A 26,020-nucleotide genomic window follows, 5' to 3' on the forward strand; every position below is an offset into this window, starting at 1 on the left:
CTCCAACCCCACCTTCGATCATTTTTCTTGGTATTATTTTGTTTAAAGTACAGTGGTGCCCCGCAAGACGAATGCCTCGCAAGACGAAAAACTCACTAGACGAAAGGGTTTCCTGTTTTTGCGTTGCTTCGCTAGACGAATTTCCCTATGGGCTTACTTTGCAAGACGAAAACGTCTTGCGCTTTTTTTTAAAAGCCGCTTGAAGAGGCGCAGTTGCGACGGACCGTGCTTTGCAAGATGAAAAACATCGCAAGACGAAAAGACTCGCGGAACGAATTCTTTTCGTCTTGCGAGGCACCACTGTATAGTGACTTCCAGGTCAGGGATGGAATGTCTCAGCAGACCAAGATAGCCCCCGGATGTTTCATGTCCCCATTGTTAAGTGTTTGGTTTGCACTCACTCATTCTCCTAAGTCTCCTGCTTGGACCTCATATATAGGCACTACCAAAAGCCAAAAGTCTGGAGGGGTATCAGTGTTGCGAGGGACCAAACGTGGGTGTATGAAACTACAGTGCAGCTGGTGGTACACTTGTGCGACAACAGCTGATCCCGCATTTGTTATGTGTGCTTGGGGCAGTGTCTAAGCAAGGACAGGCCTCCCGCCAAAGATAAGGCTCTACTGAAGATTGGCTCTACTTTGGAGGTCGAGCAACCTTGCAAAATGTACCCTAAAGAAGTAGTGCACTACTGCTGTCAATATGAAAAGCGAAGCCACCTCTTCTTGCCCACTTCTGTCTATTAACAGCAGCAACTGACCCTAAGAATCCAGCTGCTCGCATGCATACTGACTGAACAGCAGCAAGTTTCTACTAGCACTTGCTCAACTTTGCACCAAAGGCCAGTACAAGCGTTGCGTCATTACAGGTACCAGCGTACACCATAGCACCTACTACCTAAAAGCTCTATTGAGATAAGAAACCAAAACAGGTTTTCCCACTGAAAGGGATAACGCATTGTGACATATCATTAGCAGAGCAGATCCGATGGTTGCCATTGAGTTGCAAAATCACCCCCCGGATGTTCACGGAGGACAGCAAAGTTGCTAATAGGGTGGAAGCTAAGACATTGTGACATGTGCACTGCGAAACTGCTACAAGTTCAGTCCCAAGTACTTTGATTTGCCTACAGTATATGCCAGTTATCTGTTGGAACTAAGGAAGTGACAGTATGTAGCTTAGCAACTCTTCCAGAGGATCTCTATGCTACAGACTGAAACTGACTTAACAGTAACCTCCTCCTAGTCAACCCTAAAACACACCTAGTTTTGTGAGGGATGATGGGAAGATTCTGCACAGGTGGATCAGCTGAGGCTTGAGATGAGAAAGAGAGAAAGAAAGTGGTACCTCTATGAGCCTAACTCTCTTCTTGAGCAAGTACCACCTTTGATCTCACAGGGCTTTGCTTCCCAGTCTCTGGGCCTGAAGCCCAATAGACTGAGCCTTCTACAATTCAGCAGTGATATTTGCTGCAACACCCCAGTGTGCGAAGGGAAAATGCTGGGACATGCGCAAGGGTGCCACCCTTAATTTTGTCTCCCTGGCATGTGCCGATTTGCCAGACTGTTGTAACTTGCGCCATCTCCTGTGTTCACCATAGCAAGCTAAATGCAAACATGGTTTTTGTCAAATCCGTTAATTGGCCCTTAGGGAACCAGGGAGCCAAGAGTTTGGAACAGGAAGAGTGCAGGTGAAGGATTCAATTAATTTGCAGTAAATCAGGAGATCTGTACTTATAACTGAGATTTAAATGCAAGTTCTGCCACGCTAGAAAACCAACCTTTAGGTCTTTATTTCAGGGCCTTTGCCTTTTCTTGTCCTGCTCACACAACAAGCAAGTCTGAGAATCAGCAAAAGGAGTTACAGTATTCCACTCTTTGGAACCAGAACCCATAAATTGGCAGAAGACTTTAAATCAAGCCATCTTGTAAACAGCAGACAACTGAAATGTACAAGTCACAGGCATTTTCTGGAAACAAAATAGCTCATTAACAGCTTCTCTGGCTTTCTTTTTGTATTCCAGGGTCCTTTTTAAAGTGAATATGTATATAACGCATGCCTTTGAAGAGGGCTTTCCCAAACAGTCAATGTCAAAACAGGAAGATGCAAGTGGAAGATGGATGACAGCCAGTCTCACAGCTTTTATCAACCCTCAGCATACATCCTGACATTATATAAAATGACATTACTGGAAGCACTGAAGATACAGCCAGTTCCACTGGTAGCTACTACAGCTTATGGCTAAGTGCACCGAATGCAATAGGGAATTGTGTTTCAGACGAAATATATTATGGGGTTTAAACATGCTTGCAAATAACAGCTGCCTTGAGAAGACTTTCAAGAACATCACTGACAATCTCAGCCCCATATACCAGTAAAGACTTATGAGCAGCTCATGTACCCACCAGACCATTAAAAATTCTTCCTGCATTTACAAAGAATCTGTTTCCCCCCATTCCCCACCCCAGAAATAATCTGAAAGGTGTCACACTGAGTTTTCTTTTACATTTTCTTTCAACAAACAAGAGTAAGCACGAGAAGTTATTAGTTCAGTGGGAATTTTGTTGTGTAATAACTGTTGCTAGCTCTGCACCGCTGTGCCTAGATGGGGCTATAAAAATCTGCATAAATCACATCAGAGCAGCCATGATCTCTCCTTCCCAGAGAGAGGAATGGGAAGAAATGATGGGGAACCTCCAGGTGTGGTTGGATTCCCAACTTCCATCAGCTCAAACCAGCATGGCCAAAGGCCAGGAATAATGGGGATGTAGTTTGGCAACATCTGGAGGGCCACAGGTTCCCAGCCTCTGTTTAGAACATGTGTCGGCCTTCATGCTAATTTTCAGCCCAATCCTATGCAGTGGTACCTCAGGTTAAGAACTTCATTTGTTCTGGAGGTCCGTTTTTAACCTGAAACTGTTCTTAACCTGAGGTACCACTTTAGCTAATGGGGCCTCCTGCTGCCACTGCGCCACCGCTGTGTGATTTCTGTTCTTATTCTGAAGCAAAGTTCTTAACCTGAGGTACTATTTCTGGGTTAGCGGAGTCTGTAACCTGAAGCGCCTGTAACCTGAAGCGTCTGTAACCCGAGGTACCACTATATAAGAATTACGTAGATGAAACTCACAGAGACTCATAGACAGTGTTTGAAACTCAGATATAGAGATCATTCAGCTGATTAGAGCATGGTGCTGATAACACCATGGTTGCAGGTTTGATCCTCATATGGGACAGTTGCATATTTCTGCATTGCAGGGGGTGGGACTAGACGATTCTCAGGGTGCCTTCCAACTCTACAATTCTATGATATAAGCCAACTGCCAAATGGCATCTTATACCTAGGTGACTGTCTTTACAGTGGAAAGTCTAGGGGGCTTTTTCTGCAGCGAAGTTGTTGATGATTTCATTTCTATACAGCTTTATATTTTAAAGAAAAATCTCAAAGTGGTTCACAACACTTTAAAACATCAAATAGAACAAATTCAAGCTTCAAGGAAAGTATTTCAGATCCTTATCAAAGTAACATTTTGCTCTCCCCCCATTTACCTACTTAATTTACAAAGCTGCCCCACAGCAGAAGTACTCTAGGCAACCACTTTGGTGGTGTAGTGGTTAGAGTGTCGGACTAAGACCTGGGAAATCCAGTCCCCACTCGGTCATGAAGCTCACTGGGTAGCCTTCTCACAGCCTCTTAACCTACCCCAAAGGGTCATTGTAGGGATTAACTAAGGAGGGGGTGAACCATGTACTCTTTGGAGAGAAAAGGGGTGGGATATAAATGCAGTAAGCAAGCTCCTCTGCTTGGCTGCTTAAGAAAGCTGGAAGGTCCAGCCAGATGGAGATATTAGTTGCCAGCCTGGCATCCAAAGATCTCCACGTAGTCACTAATGGACCCAAGCCAGTCGCAATACGTGCCTGGCAACTGGGGAATTTCTAACACTGCTCCCAGTTAAGGTCCTTTTCACACAGATGCTGAATGTACAACAGACACTATATATATGTCATAGGAGTTGTGATAGGCAGCTGGTTGTGTGAATCCACAACCAGGTGCAGGCCTCAATCTGGTACCCTCCAGTTACGCTGGATTTCATCAGCACCAGCTAGCATGGTCCAAGTTCAGGGAGGATAGGAGCCGTAGTCTAAAACATCAGGAAGGCACCACGCTGGGGGAAACTGCTCTTTGGCAACTTTCAGTGTAAATGTTCCCAGACTGACTTGCACAATAAAAGCAGCCAATCTATAGGAACGTTTAAAAAGGTTGGCATGCCACTGCAAATGCTTGAAAAGGGTGTTTTGAGGTGGCATGCCAAAAGCCAAGCCCCATTTCTGGCAACCTATGTATACAACTGCATCACTCCAAGATTCAACATGCACATACTTCTCCAAGCAAATGCCTACCACATGCCTAGAGAGTCATGTGAAAAAGCTCCAAGCGTCCTTTGGCTGAGGTCAAAAGAAAAGAAAAAGAAGGGGAACTAGCTTTCAATTTAAAGCAAATCTACTTTTATGCACAACAGCCAATATTTGCAGGAGAAGGACTCACGTTATGCTCTGGGACAAAGAGGGGATGAAAAAAAGGATGAAAGATGAAAATTCAATTTATTTGTCTCCCAGAGCCACTGCATTTGCGGGCGTGAGGACTGGAGAATTTATACACAGACTAGGGAGTATCCTCAGACTCAGAATCGTTTGCTAGATGCTATTTTAAATGCTCTTGGGGACGAGAAGCATAAATCCCCATCAGTGTTCATAAATCCTCTCATTCCCTAGTTGGGAATCAATAAGCCAAAAGTCACTGGGTCAAGAGGAACCAAATGCTGCTGTACATAAGGGGTTACATATGTCCTTAATTCCATGTGCATAAACAACTCACTTGTTGAGATAAGGGACCAGGGGCCAGCATCCTAGCACTGCTTTTTTGGTTACAGAATGACCTTCACTTGCAGATCATTCATTGCCTTCCACAGGCGACAATGGAGCCTGGCTGGTCACACGATTCTCTGGATTTCAGCCAAGGTTTTATGCCTTAAATACAAAGGATTTGTTTCTCTGGTTTCCAGCATCACAGAAAGGCCAAAAGTAGCCTTCGTTAAGAGTAGGGCTCACCCTCTCCCGCATGTGGGCCAGTGAAGAGTTCCTTATTAGAAACATATCCAAATGTTTCTGGCATGTTTGTAATGGAATCCGTGCCATTGGTTTCCACTTCCTGCCAGGAGCAAATTCCTGCATAGAAGGAATTCAAGAACAGAGCTGGCCACAATACCTATTAAGTGGTACGTTGCCTTAGCCAGCACCACACACACACACACACACCAGATGCGCAAGAGGTCATTCTGAGTTGCACCAGGCATCTGGGAAGACCAGAGAGAGACATTCTGAGACAGAGATACTGCCTGAAGCTTCCCGGCGTGAGCTGAACGAGTTATCCCGACCCCTCTCAAAAGCAATGAAATCTGAAGTAGTCATAGAACAACGTATTATGCAAAGGCCAGAATCCAGCGAATTTGGGGAGGGCCTGCAGCTCAGTGTCGGAGCCTCAGCTTTGAATGCAGAAGGTTCTAATTTCAAATCTCAGCATCCCAAGAAAGAACCCACTGGGATAAATCTTGGAGAGCTGCTTCCAGCCAGTGTAGACAATACTGAGCTAAGTAGACCTATGGTCTGATGTAGCATAGGAAGCTGCCTTATACTGCTGGCTTAGACTAGTTGAAAGCTTTATGCTGTGGGTGAGTGACATTCCTCAAAGGATAGCGCATTGGGCTGGCAGTGGAGGGTAAGCCAAATGTACAGGGCATTTGCTGCCTTCCACTGCCCTCTGCCTCTGTGCCACCCCATCTCTCGGTCCGTGTGTGGCAATATTCAGAAGGTGGCAATAAATTAGTCAGGGGCTTCATGTTGCCCCCAGGCGACATGTCCCCCTACCACTGGTTTATGCTCACCCAGTGGAGCTTAAGTTTCTTCCTTTAATCAGCAACAACTTGGCCCATTTTGTGCTTGGGAAATTGCTTTTGGCATGTGTACACACACACACACACACACACACACACACACACACACACACACAGCCAGTTTTAAAAGCAGTTTGCCATCCAGCACATTGGGCTGTTTGGGAGAAAAACCCAGTTATAATGTGAAGCATTTTGGGCTCACAGAATAAGCTCCACAATTCTTTGGATCCTGGACATCATTTCTTTGCCAAATCCTTCCACAAAATTCAGAGTAGGTGTAGCAATTATTCAAATGTCCTTAGATCGCCTATACTTTGCCACCTCCCTGAAGTCCTTCCCCCCAGATCTATCTTGGCAACTTAGCTTTCCTTTAATTATTCTGGTGTCTCCCTTCCCCTCCCAGCTTTCTTTCAGTTAACAACATTAAAACATTTCAGGGCCTGATGTCATAAAGTAGGCATCTGACCTTGACTGCAGACTCCCAAGAGTTTTGCATGCTATTGAAACTCAAGGCAGCTAACGTAGATTATCATTGTAGGTGTTGAGTTACAAGGCTGGAGCCCCTTTGCTTCTCAAATATTTACGGCTGTGCAAATGAAACTTACTTTAGTGAACACTGGTGCTCAACATTATGAAGGCTTGGCCAGTGAACTCTAGAAAACCAGACCAGCATAAAATGGATCCAGCACACCCAGACACATCATCACTTTACCTACTAGACACAAATCTCTTCTGCGTTGCTTCAAAGTAAACAATCCTACCTATTTCAACTATCACAAAGTAACCTGCAACTCTGATGGCACTTCACACTGTATCCTAGGTCGATCTTTAAACTAGGGTCGTTGCTGAGCCAACGCCTTTCAGCTCCAGCCAGCATGGCCAATGACCATGGGTTGGTGAAGGTTGACAGTCCAGCAACATGCAAGTGCCACAGTTGCCCCATCATTACTTTAAAATTTTTGGATATGTGTGTTGCCTGTCCATTTGATTTTTCAAGCTTGGATTGAAAATGGTCAGGTTTTATCCCAGGCGACTAAGGTTTATTTTATAGGGTTTGGGGTCCTGCCATTCAGGATTTGAACAGGGTTGGTCATATTTTAATAGGATTGTTTAACTGTGTATTTTAATTCTGGTGTATTTTAAATTATTCTCTAACAATGTTGCACAATCTATTTCATCCATCTAGGCATCAAGCCAGTGGTGGCTGGTGTCCATTGGGTCTGGTAGGGCCGGCCAGTGGTAGGCAGAGCCAAAGCCAGCCAAGCAGAGCCAACACATTCTAATTTTGTTCCCTTCTCTGAGTTACACTAAGACCAAAGAAGGATGTTGACAGACAGTGCCATCCCCTGGATTGGTTGTAAATTAAGATGGCAGGCAAATGGGGTCTGGCTGAGGTCAGGTTGACTTTTATGGAGCAGTACCCCATTTGTCGGGGATGCAGGTGGTGCTGTGGGTTAAACCACAGAGCCTAGGACTTGCCAATCAGAAGGTCGGTAGTTCGAATCCCTGCAATGGGGTGAGCTCCTATTGTTCGGTCCCTGCTCCTGCCAACCTAGCAGTTCGAAAGCACGTCAGAGTGCAAGTAGATAAATAGGTACCGCATCAGCGGGAAGGTAAACGGCGTTTCCGTGTGCTGCTCTGGTTCGCCAGAAGCGGCTTGGTCATGCTGGCCACATGACCCGGAAGCTGTATGCTGGCTCCCTCAGCCAATAAAGCGAGATGAGCGCCGCAACCCCAGAGTCGGTCACGACTGGACCTAATGGTCAGGGGTCCCTTTACCTTTACCCCATTTGTCTCAACTGACCAGCCTCCACTGTATTACAAAGTATATAAATATGTCCTTAGATCAGCCTGGGACCTGGTGGCAATATCAGGAAAGCAGGAGGAGGATGTTTCAGGCTGCCATGAAATGCGGTATCTGACCTTAAGGTGGCCATTCTTCAAAAGAACTTCAAAGGGAAACTCCAGCAGAAAAAGGACCAAATTACAATTTATCAAGCAATTCAGTTCTAAGGGATTTCCCCCCCCCCCCAGTCACACTGTGTGCGCGCTAATTAACTAGCAAATGAAAGGATGTTTGTGTTATCAGTGAAGCTGCCTTGTCAATTGGTCACTGTAACTATTTTGCTTTCAGGCTAATTTCCACACACACACCCCAACATTCAACTTTGGTCTGCTCTCATCTCACTACTTTACATTCTCCCAGCACATCTGAATACTGTATATGCTTGCCAATGTAGGCGTGCACATCATGGCATCTGATGAAGTGGACTGTGGTCCATGAAAGCTTAAAGGTAAGGTAAGGGGACCCCTGACCATTAGGTCCCGTCGTGACCGACTCTGGGGTTGCGGCGCTCATCTCGCTTTATTGGCCAAGGGAGCCGGCGTTTGTCTGCAGACAGCTTCCGGGTCATGTGGCCAGCATGACTAAGCCGCTTCTGGCGAACCAGAAAAGGGAATGGAAATGCCATTTACCTTCCCGCTGGAGCGGTACCTATTTATCTACACTGGGTGTTTAATATGCCACAAGTCTCTTTTGTTATCTTCACTTTAACCCAGTTTATGGAAATTATTGTTCTCTGTCAGCAGAACCCTCTTCAAGTATGGAATAAGAGTGCACAGCTTTGCCTCCAGAAACTGAAAGGCAGGAAGAAGCCACTGAACTGGCAAGGCGTGGTCGGAATAAGTAAAAGTCAGACCTCCTGAGTCACTTGGTCAATAGAGCAGGACCTTCTGCTTGTTACGTTTCAGGCCACAAAGTCGTATTCCAAGTCCCCACAGAGCTCCAGCAACTAAGCTCGAGGCCATGAGTGGGAAGCTATGTCCTTCAGGTACAACTTTACAACTGACCACTCGCCGCTCCAGCCTGGCCTTGACAGGTATTAAACCTGTTGCTATGTCAACATATTTTAGCTGGAAGGTAACTACTGGGTATCTTTTGGAATGCAAACCACATACGTGCATTTCGGAGAGGATTAGGACACTGCAGTGTAATCTACATATCCTACTGCTATGTAAGTTACTGCAGCTTTGTTTGAAGCTTCCCTGGAACATCACCAAAGTAACTATAGAGATGCTGATCACCCAGGCTTATGACCTCAGCCCCCTTGCTATAGTGTGAGATAAGGTGTGACTCATGCTGTCAAGAGAAGAAACTTTACATCTTCCATCCCCTGTTGCAGGGGTCAGCAACCTTTTTCAGCCGTGGGCCGGTCCACCATCCCTCAGACCATGTGGTGGGCCGGAGTATTTTTTTTGGGTGGGGGGGAATGAACGAACTCCTATGTCCCACAAATACCCCAGAAATGCATTTTAAATAAAAGGACACATTCTACTCATGTAAAAACCACGCTGATTCCTGGACCGTCCGCGGGCCGGATTGAGAAGGCGATTGGGCCACAGGTTGCCTACCCTTGCCCTATTGTGACCTGTACATTTTCTGCCAGGATATCGTCACTCGTGAGGATATCAGCACCGTGCCCAATCTACCAGTATATCTGAAGGAGCGTCTCCACCCCCATCGTTCTACCCGGACACTGAGGTCCAGCGCCGAGGGCCTTCTGGCGGTTCCCTCACTGCGAGAAGCCAAGTTACAGGGAACCAGGCAGAGGGCCTTCTCGGTAGTGGCGCCTTCCCTGTGGAACACCCTCCCACCAGATGTCAAAGAGAACAACAACTACCAGGCTTTTAGAAGACATCTGAAGGCAGCCCTGTTTCGGGAAGCTTTTAATGTTTGATGTATTATAGTATTTTAATATTCTTTTGGAAGCCACCCAGAGTGGCCGGGGAAGCCCAGCCAGATGGGCGGGGTATAAATAATATATTATATTATTATTATTATTATTATTATTATTATTATTATTATTATTATTATTATTATTATTATTACCAAGCACCCTTATTCTTCTCAGACAGCTGCATTAGTTTAGGGTAGAATAGAACATCAAGGTGCATTCCTGGCAAGGCTAAAGTAATGTGACTAAGGGCACACTCTTTGGGAACACAATCATTACCAAGAGACTCTGGGGTTGTCGAAAGCTGTGCGATGAAAGAATCCTTGCATATGTGACCCAAGAAACCATAACAGATGTTGACTTTGATTAGTGTTATTTGATTGTGCAGAGAACACTATAGTGACACCTAGTAACAAGTATAAGCATTGCAACACATGTTAACACAATGACCCAGAAAAAAAATGTTACTATGCCCAGCTCTTTGTATTTTTCTTTATAAACTCTAATGATTTTTTTAAAAAAAAATACATATAGGCCCAGCTATAGAGAACCAAATTAATTGTGGGCCTGTTTTAAAAATACAGTAACCACCATAACACAACCACTTGTATAGACCATGTAGGTTCACCCTAAGACAGGCTTCCTCAAACTCAGTCCTCCAGATTTTTTGGCCTACAACTCCCATGATCCCTAGCTAGAAGGACTAGTGGTCAGGGATGATGGGAATTGTAGTCTCCAAACATCTGGAGGGCCGAGGTTGAGGAAGACTGCCCTAAGAGAACAGCAAAAGGAAGCTCATGTTTTGTGCAATTCAAAAACCTATAACTCCAACACAACAGGGCTCTTAACAAGAACTACTAAGATAATGTTTGTAAAGCACTTTGATTTTTTAAAATAAGCACTGCATAAATGTATTATTAATAACACAAAAAAGTTTTTAACGTACAGCAGTTAAGATGGAGGATAAGCAAAGGACATGCCCCCATGGTATATTCCAGATCTACAAAGGAACTTGAAATAAGAATCCCCTGAGAAATGAAGCACCGTATTTTTTGCTCTATAAGACACACCAGACCACAAGACGCATCTAGTTTTTGGATGAGGAAAACAAGAAAAAAAATATTCTGAATCTTAGAAGCCAGAACAGCAAGCGGGATCGCTGCGCAGTGAAAGCAGCAATCCCTCTTGCTGTTCTGGCTTCTGGGATAGCTGTGCAGCCCGCATTCTCTCCATAAGACGCACACACATTTCCCCTTACTTTTTAGGAGGGGAAAAGTGAGTCTTATAGAGCAAAAAATACGGTACTCTCCCTTGTCCCCACCAAACAACAACTGAGGGTGAGAAGAACATTTTGCAGGTTGCACAACCCATGCGCTAGGCCAACAACTGGCGACACTAGACCAAATTAACACAACAAAATCCAGACGCTGGAGACCCAGACAGACAAAACACTTAAACAGGAAGAGTTTATTTCCCGGCCTTAATGCCAGAGCTGCCCTTAATCCTCATTTGAGCTCCGAAAGAGATGTCCAGGTTTTAGAAACTCCAGTTTTATAAAAACTCACTTTCCCACTGTCCTTTGAAGCTCTGCTTCTATTTCAGTTGAAGAGAGCTCAGCTTTGCCTTCAAACATCTCTTTTCCACAGGGAGATGTTTACTTTCTGTGATATTTGGAAACCTCACGCAAGACCCCTGATATGCAACCATTTATTAACAAATCCCGACACTTTGCACAAAAATATTTTAATTTAAAGAACCCTCTCGGTAAATCAGAACCTGCTACACAGGATTCCCATAAATTGTAGCCTCTCAGATTTGGCATGGAAATCTGTAAGCAGCTTTTCAAATTCCCAGGGTTTAGGGTTAGTATTGCTTTGTGATGGAAGAATCAGTGCACATAAGGAGATTATTCTTGAGAAGGGAGACCAGTTGCTGTTGTTAAAAGGCAGAGAGAAATGAAAAGGGAATGTTAAACATGAGATCCTGCTGCATAAATGTTACTTTGGAAAATCACAATGCTCTCCTCATTTTTATAAATAAAGATTAATTCTAAATCCTGATTAAATACTTTGTTTAGTTAATGCCATGTTCTTCTCATAAATCATGGACATATGCCCAAAGCAAGACTTCCTACTTCAGAGCACTGACCTGCTCACCCAAATACTTTGAAAATCCAATCACAATTCTTCCTTAAAGTGCAGTTACCAGGGGTGATTTAGTTACAGGTAGGTAGCCGTGTTGGTCTGCCATAGTCGAAACAAAATAAAAAAAATCCTTCCAGTAGCACCTTGTTGCTGTTTAGTCGTTTAGTCCTGTCCGACTCTTCGTGACCCCATGGACCAGAGCACGCCAGGCACACCTGTCTTCACTGCCTCCCGCAGTTTGGTCAAACTCATGCTGGTAGCTTCAAGAACACTGTCCAACCATCTCATCCCCTGTCATCCCCTTCTCCTTGTGCCCTCCATCTTTCCCAACATCAGGGTCTTTTCCAGGGAGTCTTCTCTTCTCATGAGGTGGCCAAAGTATTGGAGCCTCAGCTTCATGATCTGTCCTTCCAGTGAGCACTCAGTGCTGATTTCCTTCAGAATGGATAGGTTTGATTTTCTTGCAGTCTATGGGACTCTCAAGAGTCTCCTCCAGCACCATAATTCAAAAGCATAAATTCTTCGGCGATCAGCCTTCTTTATGGTCCAGCTCTCACTTCCATACATCACTACAGGCAGGAGTCTTTGGGGGAAGCCCAAAGAAATGGCCTAATGGTGTTTTAAACCTATGGTGTGATGGGTGTCACTGTTTGCTTTCAAACCAGTCTAATCAAAGGGATCATGGGGTACAGCATTTATTGATAATTTTAATATTTATTTTAAACCACTTAAGAGGTTTTGTTACAATCAAGTGTAAGTAAAAATAAAATACAGTACAAAAATCATGGGCTAGTACCATGAGTACGCTGAGTACGCCACACATGGCTTGGGGAACTGCAGTTTATTTCTCAAGAATTGGAATTCCCAGAACCCCTAACAAACTACAATTCCCAGGTTTCTTTGAGGGTGGGGAAAGTGCTTGAAATATATGGCATGCCTTAAGAAACTTTCTAACTTCTAGGAGCATTGTGAAGCCCACACCCAGGAACAGGTCCAAAAATGGCATCAAACAACTTGCTTCTGTGCCACCCAAACTACATTAAATGCAGCTAGCACTAGTTGTACACACTGGCTGGCTGTTGTTATATAATCTATGCAATGAACCTTTGTCCTAGATATGCATGCCAAAGGGCATACATTCCTTTCTTTATTTTCATTGAAAAGAGGCGGGCAGCGGAGATGACAATCTGGGAGGGATAACACTGCTACAATTATTGGGTTGTGTGCAACTGCCCCACTCAAACCTGCCACTGCTTTTTCCAATCAATCTGGACAGTATCCAAAAGCAAGAATTTGGACTTTTAGATGTTGTTTTGCCTCCTTCCCTAGGCTGAACATTGATTTAAATTGTTTGCAAAATGCAGTTCACACCTCCTATTTGCATAAGCCTAGAAAGAAGGAAGCAAAGCATTTCATTTGACTTATTTCCCAACTAAGAGAGCAGATCTACCGTATTTTTCGCTCTATAACACGCAGATTTTTTCTCCTAAAAAGGAAGGGGAAATGTCTGTGCGTGTTATGGAGCGAATGTGTGGTCCCTGGAGCCGAAAAATAAGGCAAAAATCAAACCGCGCTTCAGGGAGAAGGGAGCTCCGTGATACAGGAAGTGGCTGCTTTCCTGCATTCTGCCTCAGGGTCTTACTGCCCGCCCTCTCTGTTTCCTTGCTGTGTTTGCTCAAACGGAACAAAGAGCAGGGGAAGCCCCTCCCCTCCAGGCAAGTAGAGAGGGAAAGCAGAGCGTCCGAACAAAGAGCAGGGAAAGCCCCTCCCCTCCAGGCAAGTAGAGAGGGAAAGCAGAGCGTCCGAACAAAGAGCAGGGAAAGCCCCTCCCCTCCAGGCAAGTAGAGAGGGAAAGCAGAGCGTCCGTCCTTCTATCCTCTCCCTGCTCCGGAGGAACAATGTTTGTGAAGGGAAGAGAGACTACAGGTTCGGCTAAAAATTCTGATTTGACTTCCTGCTTTTTGTTTTTGGAGACACACAGCATTCAAATATGCTTTCTTCCATTTAAAGAGGGAGAGAGAGAGAGAGAGCACACGCTGGCTGGCTTGTGTGGGTGGGTGGGGGGAAACTTTTGCCTTCCTTTCCTCACGTTATAGCCCTCTCCTGCATTCTTAGCCTTCTGTGTTTTTCCTTCCCTCCCCACTTAAAATGTGGTTACAAAGCATGGATCCACATGGATCCTCAGGATCTTTGCATTGGGTCACCCCAAATTCACCATCAGAGCACACAGCATGTCCATGGCTACAGCCTGCCCCCCCCCCCAAAAATCACGCACCCACTGTTGCCTGGGGCTGCAATGGTGCAAAAACGTGGTTACAAAGCATGGATCCACATGGATCCTCAGGATCTTTGCATTGGGTCAGCCAAAATTCCCCATCAGAGCACATAGCATGTCCATGACTACAGCCTGTCCCCCCCCAAAAAAATCACGCACCCACTGTTGCCTGGGGCTGCAATGGTGCAAAAACGTGGTTAAAAAGTATGGGTCCACATGGATCCTCAGGATCTTTGCATTGGGTCAGCCAAAATTCACCATCAGAGCACATAGCATGTCCATGACTACAGCCTGTCCCCCCCCAAAAAAATCACGCACCCACTGTTGCCTGGGGCTGCAATGGTGCAAAAACGTGGTTACAAAGCATGGATCCACAGGGATTCTCAGGATTTTTGCATTGGGTCACCCCAAATTCACCATCAGATCACATGTCTGTGGCCACAGCATGAAGCACAAAAATGATACGTCCACTGTTTCATTCAGAATATTTTTTCCCTTGTTTTCCTCCTCTAAAAACGATGTGCGTGTTATGGTCAGGTGCGTGTTATAGAGCGAAAAATACGGTACTTTGGTTTGGGGTGGGTGGGAGGGGAATTAATAGGAGCTTTGATTTTCCCCGAGAGACGAGGTCACAGACTAGGCCATTTCCTGTCTGCAGCCAGGCTTGCTCGCTTCTGCAGACATGTGTCTTATGACAAAAAGGCCCGATTCATTTCAAAGATAGGGTCGCCGCAATCATAGCATAGACAGACCACATTCTTTCCATTCTTGCTTTCTGCTTGATCATTACAGATTATTAAAAAGAACATATCTGAGAAAGATAGATAACATTTCAGCGGTTTTGGGGTTACCCACATCTGAAATCCATTGCAAGCTGAAAAGAGAGACTAATTTGGGAAGCTTGGCTGAGCTCTGATCACATAAGGATGAAAAGAGAGGTTGTGTTAATAGAATCATAGGGTTGGAAGAGATCCTAAGGATCATCTAGCCCAGTGTTTCCCAAACTTGGGTCTCCAGCTGTTTCTGGACTACAGTTCCCATCAACCCTGACCACTGTTTCATGTGGGCTGCTCTTACTTAGATCAGAACCAAGGCACATTCCCTGTTATGGGTCAACCAGGTGCCTATGGGAAGCCTATAAGCAGAAGCTGAGAGCAAAAAAAATCTCCACACTTGTGATTCCCAGCAAATGGTATTCAGAGCCAAGCTGCCTCCATCAGTGAAGGTAGAACTTAACCATTATTACTAGTAGCCACTGAAAGCCTTGTCCTCCATGAATTTGTCCAATCCTCCTTGAAATCCATCACTTACTTCTTATGTGAGCAAATGTACTGTGTGATGAAGTACTTTCTTTTGCCTGCCCTAAACCTTTTCAGCTCTGCAAAACAAAAACCCAAATACTCCACTGTAATATGCAACTTATGCAAACAATATGCAGTTACACCGTTTTTTAACAGTTCACTCCTGGGCTAGTAATGTTATCAGCTAAATCTGACTTTTGATTTTGCATGGAATATCTTTACAGCTGCATGCAAGAAGCACGTGCAGATCAAAGGCAGAACAAGGCAACACAAAACGGGGCAGATAGCTAACAAGCACTTTAAACTCCATTTCCTTAGATTAAACCCAGTTGGAACACTGTGTTGCCTTTGCAAGGGAGAAAAGCACAGGGGAAGAAATCTCATTCAATATGGGAACCATGAGAAACTAGTCTCAACTTCGGCTTTGCAAGAAGTGTAGGGACCCACCCACACGACAAGCCTCTCCAGAGCTAAATCTGGACGTTTACTATAAAAGTCATTAAGTAATATTTGAAAGATAGGAGCATTCAACTGTTCTATTTTAAGGCAGCTCTCCCTGAAGTTACTATTCCAAAAGGAATTATTCTGAGACCATGTCAAAGGGAAGAGGCAATTTAACATTTCAAGGATAACTATGAATCATGGCAAGGTCAAGTAGCATGATTCACTGTTAAGAGTGAAACACACAGAGAGATTCAATATTTAACTATTCTAAGTTTCCATGCATGGAAATTCCCTGGTATGCAGAGGAAAAATACATAACAGCTGAACAATTGCATTCCTGCGTTACCAGTAAGGAGATGGGGTGTGGAATTGAGAAATGTCAAATTTTCAACAGCAACATTAGCTCATAAGTTCTCCTTACAAATGACAAAAAAACTATCTCAAGGTAACTCGGGTTCTAGGCATTCTGCACAGTGTTTGAAGGCTGCATAATCTAAACTGAGGATAAACTTTAGGGTTCTAATCTTTTAAATAAAATTATAGTCTTCAAGTTTCAAATAACGCCCTTCCCCCAAATAATTATCAATTTGGATACTGCTATATATTACTGTGCAGAGCCTACAAGCTGAGTGAGGTTGAATAGGGGGTGGGCTGCCCTCCTTAAGCAACACAATGGAAAGTGGGCCATGTAGGTTACCCCCCAAAAGCCCACCTGTAAACACACTTAACAGGCCACATCTGCACACATGTCCGCCATTAAAACTATGGCAACAAGTAAACACAGCTCTAAACCATCATCAGCCAGCTGCTTTGAGCCTCACTGAAATTCAGTGCTTAGCAGCCATAAATTGCCAGAAAGCTTTAATTGAAGGAGTTAGCCAAGCTAAATATTGCTAGAAACAAAAGCTATAATGACCTCTTGACAATCGTGGCATGCTAGCTACACTTTCACCAAAGCAGGCTAAAATAAGAGCCACTCCAGTTAAAATAAAAAGTTAAGCAGGCTTGAATATTGTTGATTTTAACAGCACCAACAATGGTTTTGTTCTAATCTAGAAGGTATATAATCACACCTTATTAGTTAAAAATGGAAGCTTTATGGAAATCTGATTTTCTGCATTTATACACCAACCTATTTTTATTTTCTGCCAGTAACTTGATGAATTACCACAACGAAGTTGCCTTTTCCAAGGCCAGAGCAAGCTTGGCACAGGATTCACTCCTACAGGAATTTGAATGTGAAGCCCTGTCCAACACCTATTGTAGCATAGCAGCAGGGTGCAATGCTATCCTTTTCTTCCGTTTGTCATCCTTGGCTAACAGGGAGAAACACAAAAGAGACAGGCCTAGCAGAAAACACACAGTGATAAGCTGTTTGCACCAGTGCTAAAAGTAGGACAGGAAAACCAGCTGGTTAGCAAAATGTCAACAGCCTAAAGGCGATATAGACAAGAATGGGGGCAGAGGGGGACAGCAGTAGATGCCCATTACAGCTAGCATTAGAACAACGGTTCAAAGGGGCAACCCACTTATATTGATGTCACTTGCAAAATGCCTCTCATTATAATGGACAGGATGACTGCATAGATGGCCCTAGTTATCCATTAGCATTCTCTCACGGAGAATAACCTCCTGAGAAGCCCATGGCTCCCCAGAACAGGCTGGAGGACATGGTCTTCACACCAAGGAAAACTGCTTACAGCAGGCCCCATCTCCAAGACTTAACTGTGGGAAGGGTTTTAATGGGAGGGAGAGGATATAGTAATCACAATTTATCTCTCCAGGCGCCCAAATGTGTGAGTTAAGCAGAGTTTCAAAATCCCATGCTTGGCAGCAAAACCAGGCTGTAAAACCTTGGTTTGAGCAAATCCAGCTATGAAGTAAACTGACTCTCTTACCCTGCTTAACAATAACCTAGGAATTAAGTTAAAAAATATAATTTCCTTACTTTGAATCTTGCATTGGTTTGCAGCAATAGTGGCAGTAAAAACTATGCAGGCAAAATACTTATATTTACAGTATAGCCTACAGCTGGAGCAAACGGGGGCATATTTGCATCCAACGCTGTTCAAAGGAAGAGACAAGAACAAGAAGTACTATATGCTCTTTCCTGAAGGAGAGGAGGGGAAATGACGTAACACGGAGCCCACTCTACCAACTGCTTTTCTATGGTCTGAGTATCTGCCTATTTGCAATACAGCTCTGTAGCATTTGCCCCTTTTCATGCTAGCTAGCAAGAACATGCACATGTTAGGTTTAACTGTTAATCTTCCACAGTTACATCTTCCAGGGATAAGCGATGGAAGGGCAAGGGTGCAGATCCAGAAGACATCTTACAACCTTCCATTCCTACCATGGAACACTGGAAGCAACCTGATGCCAAATCACACCTCTGGGTCTATCTAGCTCAGTACTGTTAGCATGGTGGGTGCCTGCTCCCCAGGGGTCTCTCCCAGCCCTACCTAGAGATGCCAGGGATTGAACCTGGAACCTTCTGCATGCAGGACATGTGCCCTACTACTGAGCTATGGCCCTTCCACATGCAACAATGGGAAGCCAATGGTGCTCCTAATGCTATTCGGACTCCGACTTCCATCAGCCCCCGCCAGCACGGTTAATGGTCAGGAGAAATGGGTCTTGAGGGCCAGCAATGTCTTGAGGGCCACAGTAAAGTAGGGCGCAGGCTACATTTTAGACCTGCAGGTAGTGTTCAGCCCGTCAACATCTCTCTAAACGATGGGCTTGTAGAAACAAAGAAACCATGAGTAGATGCATGTTTCTGTAAAAATGCCAGACTCAACAGCAGTCCTATTCTTTTAAGCAAATCAAAAGTTGCAGGCTTCGTTGTTTCAGTGCATTGTTAACATACCAAGTTGCCTCAAAAAAAAACAGCAAAGGCTAAATACAACTCAGAATGAAAACCAGACATTTTTCTCAAGAGACCTACAAAACTTGGGGGGTGGGGAAGTCATATAACAGTACAAAAAAGCAAAACAAAACAAAACCCTGGCACTTTCAGGGATTCAATATGTTTATTTAGCAATTGAAACTCCCAAACGGACAAGAGATCTCAGTCTCTGTCTTGCATGGACTGCTGACAATTGCACAATCACAGGTAGCGGTAGGTGATACTTTGAAGAAAGAAGTCTGTCCAAAATAGGAACACAGAATAGGAACACAGAATTATAGTTCATTTCTGCAGCGTACATCATTGTACATGCCAATACACCATGCAAAATAAGAAAGGGGCATGCCCCTGACCCAAGGAGTTCACAGCGTTCCACAATCTGGCACCTTCCAGATGTTTTGGACTCCAACTCTCATCAGCTCCAGTGAGTTTGGTCAATAGACAGGGATGATGGGAACTGTGGCCCAACAACATCTAGCGAGCACTGGGTTAGGGGAAGACTGTTGTAAATGTTGATGACAGGGAGAGGAGAGAATGGGATGGATGTAAGGAAATTGGAAAAGATAAAGGAAGAGCACAGAAATAGCCCATGGTCCAACACAGAATTATGTGTACTCAAGTCCAATGACTTCAACATACATAAAGCATGACTACATCCATGCTAGACTGCTTTGAAAAGAGCCTACAGTGGATCAACCCAAGGGTTTATCTAGTTGAAGGATAGTCAGTGTGGTATCCGCCAGATGCTTTAGACTGCAACTCCCATCAGCCCCAGCCAACTTGGCCATTAATCTGAGAGAACAGGAGTTGTAGTCCAAAGAATCTGCTGGCTACCATGTTGGCTATCTCTGACCTCAGCACTGTGTATGCCAGCAATGGCCAGCCCTGCTGTCCTAGGAAGCACACAAGCAAAGCAGGATGAACAGCCCTCAATGGAGGTTTGCTACTGGCACCTGGCAGCAACAGTATTACCACCTAATTAATCGAATAAATTCAGGACAAATATAAGAAACATCTGTTTGAGGATTTTGCTGCCACAGGAAATGGTGAAAGCTACAAATTCAGATGGCTTCTAAGGAGGATTGGACAAATTAATAACAGGGAGGTTTATCAGTAGCTTTGAGATTATTATTTTTGTAGAAATTAATAAACAGTGACAACAACAACCCTCTAGGTTCAGAGACAATACTTAATCTCAGGGTTGTGAGTTCAAGACCCACCTTGGGCAAAAGATTCCTGCGTTGTAAGGTGTTGGACAACAGGGGTGGCCAACTCCCAAGAGACTGTGATCTACCCAAGAGACTGGCAGTCAAAGTTGTTGAGCTTTTTTTAAGGGAGGATCTACCACAGAATTCTATCATCACTGAACACCAATTTATTGGGGAGCAACTATGGTCTGCAACAGCAGCCCCTTGATCCCTCCAGAAGTCCACAGCCATTTTCAGACTCCTAAGCCAGCAATCCTAGGTGCACCCTAAGCTACCCTGCTACCCTCAGGTGTAGAGGACTCCACCCCATTGCCAGCACTGAAGCAAGATTTAGTGGCAGGGCATCTGCTCTGTATGCAGGAGGTCCTTGGTTCAATCAGTTTTCCAGATGTTTCTGGACTACAATTTCCATCATCCTTGACCACTGACCATCCTGGTTGGGGCTTCTGGGAGTTGAAGTCCAACAACTTTATACTGCAAAATGCCCTGTGATCTTTGGATGAAAGGTGGTATATAAGTTTAATAAATAACAACAATAATACCCAGTATCTCCAGGGGGGGGGGGAGACAGACCAGGGTATGCCCACAAAGAACTGTTGCCTGTCTGTGTGGGCAATAATGAGCTAAATGGAGCAATGGTCTAACTTGGCATAAGAAGTCCTTTTTTTCTTCTTCAGAAAAAGGGGTGCTGGTACTGTGTACCCCCAGAAAAGAAGCACTGTGTATAAGCATCTTATGTTCTAAATTGCAAAGCTGTCTCCCTGCTGTGTTAAAAGGTAAAGGGACCCCTGACCATTAGGTCCAGTCGTGACCAATTCTGGGGTTGCAGCGCTCATCTCGCTTTATTGGCCGAGGGAGCCGGCGTACAGCTTCCAGGTCATGTAGCCAGCATGAATAAGCTGCTTCTGGCGAACCAGAGAAGAAGAAGAAGAAGAGTTTGGATTTGATATCCCGCCTTTCACTCCCTTTAAGGAGTCTCAAAGTGGCTAACATTCTCCTTTCCCTTCCTCCCCCACAACAAACACTCTGTGAGGTGAGTGGGGCTGAGAGACTTCACAGAAGTGTGACTGGCCCAAGGTCACCCAGCAGCTGCATGTGGAGGAGCGGAGACGCGAACCCGGTTTCCCAGATTACGAGACTACTGCTCTTAACCACTACACCACACTGGCTCTCTCACACTGGCAGCGCATGGAAACGCCGTTTACCTTCCCGCCGGAGGGGTACCTATTTATCTACTTGCACTTTGACGTGCTTTCGAACTGCTAGGTTGGCAGGAACAGGGACTGAGCAACAGGAGCTCACCCTGTCGCGGGGATTTGAACCGCTGATCTTCTGATCGGCAAGTCCTAGGCTCTGTGGTTTAACCTACAGCGCCACCCGCGTCCCTTTTCCCTGCTGTGTTAAGATACCTTAAATATACCTGTGTTAGATACATTTAAGGTATCTGTGTTACATACCTTAAAGATATGTAACACAGCAGGGAGACAACTATGCAATTTAGAAGAAAAGACACTTAAAAGGAAAAAAATTGTATGCTGCTAAAGACACAGCCCATCCTCGGGAGGGCCAATCAGAGCAGCGTATGCTGTACTTTTTAACTACTCTGCATTAACAAGTTTTAAAATAACCGTGCCTTAACCTGACTTGAATCCACTGATTAGTGAATTTGCCTCCACTGACAATAAGAGTTTCTAGAGGCTTTGTTTCAGGACAGACACAGCCAGCCTCCTCTAGTCTCTTCTGCTCTCTATTCTAGGAGTACAAATTTAACTTGAATCCATGGAATGAGGATCCTTAAGGCCAGGGGCTATTTTAATAAATCAAGCCCAACCTCCTGTAAACAAAAACAATGGAATTTATCCTGGTTGGATTAAAAGGAAGTCTTTTATAAGAGGTGTCGATAAGATCAGAGCAAGCTGTCCTTCAGACTCCTACTTACAAGTTAAGCCTGGAGAGAGCGAAAGCATTTGTTTCGCCTACATGACAAAGAATGTTTTTCTTCCTTCTACTACCCATCAGTTAAAAGTGGTCATTTAAAAAATTACATTGCAGAAACAGAGCTTCCATCTGTTAAGCAGAGTGTGCCATTTTATTAGCTAATTCTCTTGGAGCCGAGTGTAATGGGTTGTTTTTTTTAACACAACAAGTTTCCCTCCATGTGGATGACAGTGACCATGCCAGGGGTGCCCACTGCAGTGCCAATGTCATTGGATTCCAACTCCCATCAACCCAGCATGGTCAATGATCAGAGATGGTGGGTGTTTTAGTACAACAGCTACAGGGCACCATGTTCGCTACCCCTGCCATAGATTGAACCAACACTAGGGTTGACATTTTAGCGATGCTTCCGACTACAGTATTCTAGATATTCTAAGTATTCCAGTGTTCTGTATACAGTATTCCAGTATTCTAAGCAATATTGCCCCCGCCAAAGAACACCCAACCCTCTGCGTGTTACTAGAACGGGGCTGACATTTTTCATTCATCGCCCACAGTGGTAATTGTTAAAGCAGTGATGAGTCAGCAAGGCCCTCTCAAGGCACTTTTGCTATTTTCAGATTCCAAATCGGTTTTCCTCCTGCAAAAGAATACAGTGGTGAACTGGAGTGGTAGAACTCGCCAGTGGAAAGCAATGTGAAAAGGATCAGAAACAAGGAGGCAGGTTCACTGTATTTTGCAGCTCAAGATTTTGAAATTTAGCAAGGGGGCAGAGGCTTCTTCGCCCTCCCTACCCAACCCCAACTGGATTGAGCTTGCTTGCCTGCTTGATTTATTTACTGAAGCAATGGCACCTGAATCCCTACTTGCGATGCAGCAGTGTGTACCAACAACAGCCGCACAGATTCAGACTGCCAGAGCAGACAGGAAAGATGTGGCTCACTCACTCAAGGATTGTGTGAATTGGGCCTTGCTTGCTTTTCTTAAGGTTTTATAAGCATAACTAGTGGGACCTGCAACAAAATGTCGCAATGTGCAGTGCTCCTGTTCCAGTCAGCCAAACATGCCCCCCTCCACAATATTCCATTCTCCCTCCTGCCCCATTTTCCATTCCCCACCCATTGTCAGTCAGTGCAAAGATTCTTCACTGAGCTGCTCTGCAAACCTTGCTGTTCCCTCAAGTCTGCCAATACTTCACAGGCATGAGGCTTGGCCAACATTTATTATTTAGTTATTGCATTTGTATCTCACCTCTCCTCCAAGGTGTTCAAGGCAGTGTACGTGGTTCTTTCTTCCTCCTTTTACCTCACGACAACCCTGAGGGGTTGGTGAGGGTGTGTGATCGGTCCAAGCTCCCCCAAAGACTTTCATGGCTGAGCAGGGATTTTCTGAAGGTAAGAGAACCTTGGGGTTCTAAGACCTTTGAAAGCCATAGTGGAAGGTCGAAGCTCCCACAATAATGTGCAAGTAAAATTAGCTGCCATTGTTGTTTACACCGGATGAACTGCTCCATATCAAACAAGCAGTCTGCTGCTTCGTTAAAAAGGCAGTGTGAGCAGCTGGTACCTAGCGTGTGAAACTACTGATGAGGACTGAGCATATGCCTGCATCTTGCCAAATCAGCAATGCACTCAGCAATACATATCTGTATTATCCTAGCACACCTCAGTAGCTGCAACCAGGTGAGTGGCAAGTTATACTGCAAGACAGCAGGCCCACATACATAGACCTCTCACTCACTCTCTCTTCTAGCCTCAAAGGACCACTAGGCTATCTGAGAAGACATACCGCATGTGTCCTTGGTTCTACACTGAGCTGAAGGCATGCATGCTTGGAGACAGACAGACAGGTGCCGTTGGCTACCAGCAAGTCAAGCTATATTTGTGGATCTGACCATCTTCCTCCAGAACAGCCACTGGACCTACAAAGGCAGAATCGAGGAATACACAAACTCCGTCTGACATAGTAGCATTACGGACCTTCTGCAAAAAGCTGCCTTATACTGAGTCAGACCACTGGTCCATTAGCTCAGAACCATCCTGTGGTCTTCGGATAAAGGACAGTATACAATTTTAAGAAATAATAACAGCGTGCTTATGCCTATTAAGTCACAAACACATTTCAGCCCTTGTGATCGCCGCAAAGACGTAGCAACACCCCAGCCGTTGAGTCTGTAAATCCATTTCCCAGAAGTAGCTTAGGAGGGTTTGAATTAACAAGCTTATTACAAAACCCAACATGAGGCTTTATAGCAATTGAATCATGGCAATCGTTCCACAGCTGCTCTGAAGCAAGCGGAGTTATCTGAAGGTAGCCGAAGATATTTGCTATAGGCATCGTTCTAAGTGTAGGGAGAAATTTTAAAACATAAAAAAAATCAATGATAGCTAATTACCCATCATTATAAAGCTCTGAAGTGTGAGCTTTTTCTATTTTTTAAAAAAAAGCAGGGTTAGATTGGCTCCAAGTACATGTAATACACACACAAATATAAGGGTTTCGACTTGCTGTTGAGACCTGTTTAATTAGATAGCACTCCAGTAAATCAAAAAGCTCTTTGAATGAAGCCTACATCATACTACTTTTCTCTTTTCTGGAATGACGTCAAACCAGTTAAGTAAAGGATAGGCTTAATCTTAAAATTTTGCTGAGCAGGTAAAAATCACTGAGAAATACTAGAGTAAGCAGAATAATGCCAGGGAAAATCAGCTTCAATCTTCTTATCCATTTGAAAAGAAAAAAAAAGCCACAAATCCTCCCATCAGGTCACTTCTATCCCATCCTTTACACATAGAACACATTTTGTCCCTTCCTTGATTCCATCCCAAGTTATATTCCCTGAAAGGATGAAACACACATATAGCAACCAAACACCATTGCACAGAAACTATCCTAGCAGGGTGCACTTAATCCCCCAAAATGGTTTATGCAATACTGGCTTAACATCGTTTAGACATCGTTTCATCCAAAGGAGAATGTGGCAAATGCAAGCTTCATATAGATTCACCCATCAACAAGCAATAATTGTCTGCAAGAGGTCCCTGTCAAGTGTACATCTGAAAAAGACTTGCGTGTGAAATGGCCTTTCCCTAGTCTCAACCTGAGATTCTCTAATCATTAAAGTCAAGAATTGGAAGGAAAAGCTGAACCAACCAAAGATATTTTTTTTATACACACACACACACACACACACACACACACACACACACTGATATTAATAGGTTGCTGCTACTGTTATTATAAACTATCCCAAAATATGATTGAATGTCAATACAGAAACATTTATTTAAAACCTGCAGTGTGTATTTATTTCTGTGGTGTCATCAGTGTGCATGGGTGCATGACAGAGTACAAGTATGTATTTTTAATGTTTCATTTGTTGTTTATGACTGCTTTTGTTATGTATTTCCTCCATATATTCCATGGGGCAAGCTGCCTTGAGCATCATCAGAATTGCAGAAAGGCAGCATACAAATAACATTATGTACATATTATGTTAAAGTGACTCAGTAAACTCCACGCAAGAACAGAAACAATTCTGAGCCCTACGGTTTTCTCCTGCTACATTTCGCAAGCATTACCATTTCTGCCCTCGTAGTTCATTAACTTAACAGCTTTATCAAGGTGGGACTGAAGGAATGCTTCCACAATACAGACAAACTAATATGAGTCAGTCACAGTGAGCTGCCGAATACTTACATCGCTCTTCCTAAACTTTGCTTTCAAGCTCTTCATGCTTATTCCATTCAAAGTTCTAAACCTTATGCGCCTTCAACACCTAAACAAAAAGGAGAGAGGAAAATAAGTTCCATTATACGTTCCTTATACATGCAGCAGCCACCAGCAACACACTCTTTAAACTTCAGCATATGGAGAGGTTCTGAACAAAAGACGCTGTCTCATAAATATTTGTGAAATTTCCCTATTAAGCAGCACCGGTGGGCATAGTAAGTATACAAGAGCACCAATGACACTTTTGCAACCTGTTCCCCAAGGCACTTGCAGCCCCAATCCTTAGATTGCAAGGAAAGCACTTCTGAAAACTTAAAGGAAGGGAGGTTTCCCAAACTGTGTAGTTTGCTATGTGTCTGTGGATTTGTGGCTGAAGTTGGGATATGCGTAT

At 44.3% G+C, this 26,020-nt stretch overlaps 1 protein-coding gene across 4 annotated transcripts in view; it reads right to left on the minus strand.

Annotated features, from left to right (window-relative positions):
* RAI14 (retinoic acid induced 14) overlaps positions 1–26,020 on the minus strand; it is a 100,189-nt gene that overhangs the window by 62,009 nt on the left and 12,160 nt on the right. For all 4 annotated transcript variants that reach the window (XM_081212718.1, XM_081212720.1, XM_081212717.1 and 1 more), the window contains exon 2: positions 25,597–25,675. In XM_081212718.1, coding sequence (XP_081068844.1) covers positions 25,597–25,632 — 36 coding nt within the window. In that variant the 5' untranslated portion in view covers positions 25,633–25,675. The remainder of the gene's footprint in view (positions 1–25,596; positions 25,676–26,020) is intronic.

Source organism: Podarcis bocagei, assembly GCF_964188305.1.
Source record: "Podarcis bocagei genome assembly, chromosome: 11".
Taxonomy (NCBI): domain Eukaryota; kingdom Metazoa; phylum Chordata; class Lepidosauria; order Squamata; family Lacertidae; genus Podarcis; species Podarcis bocagei.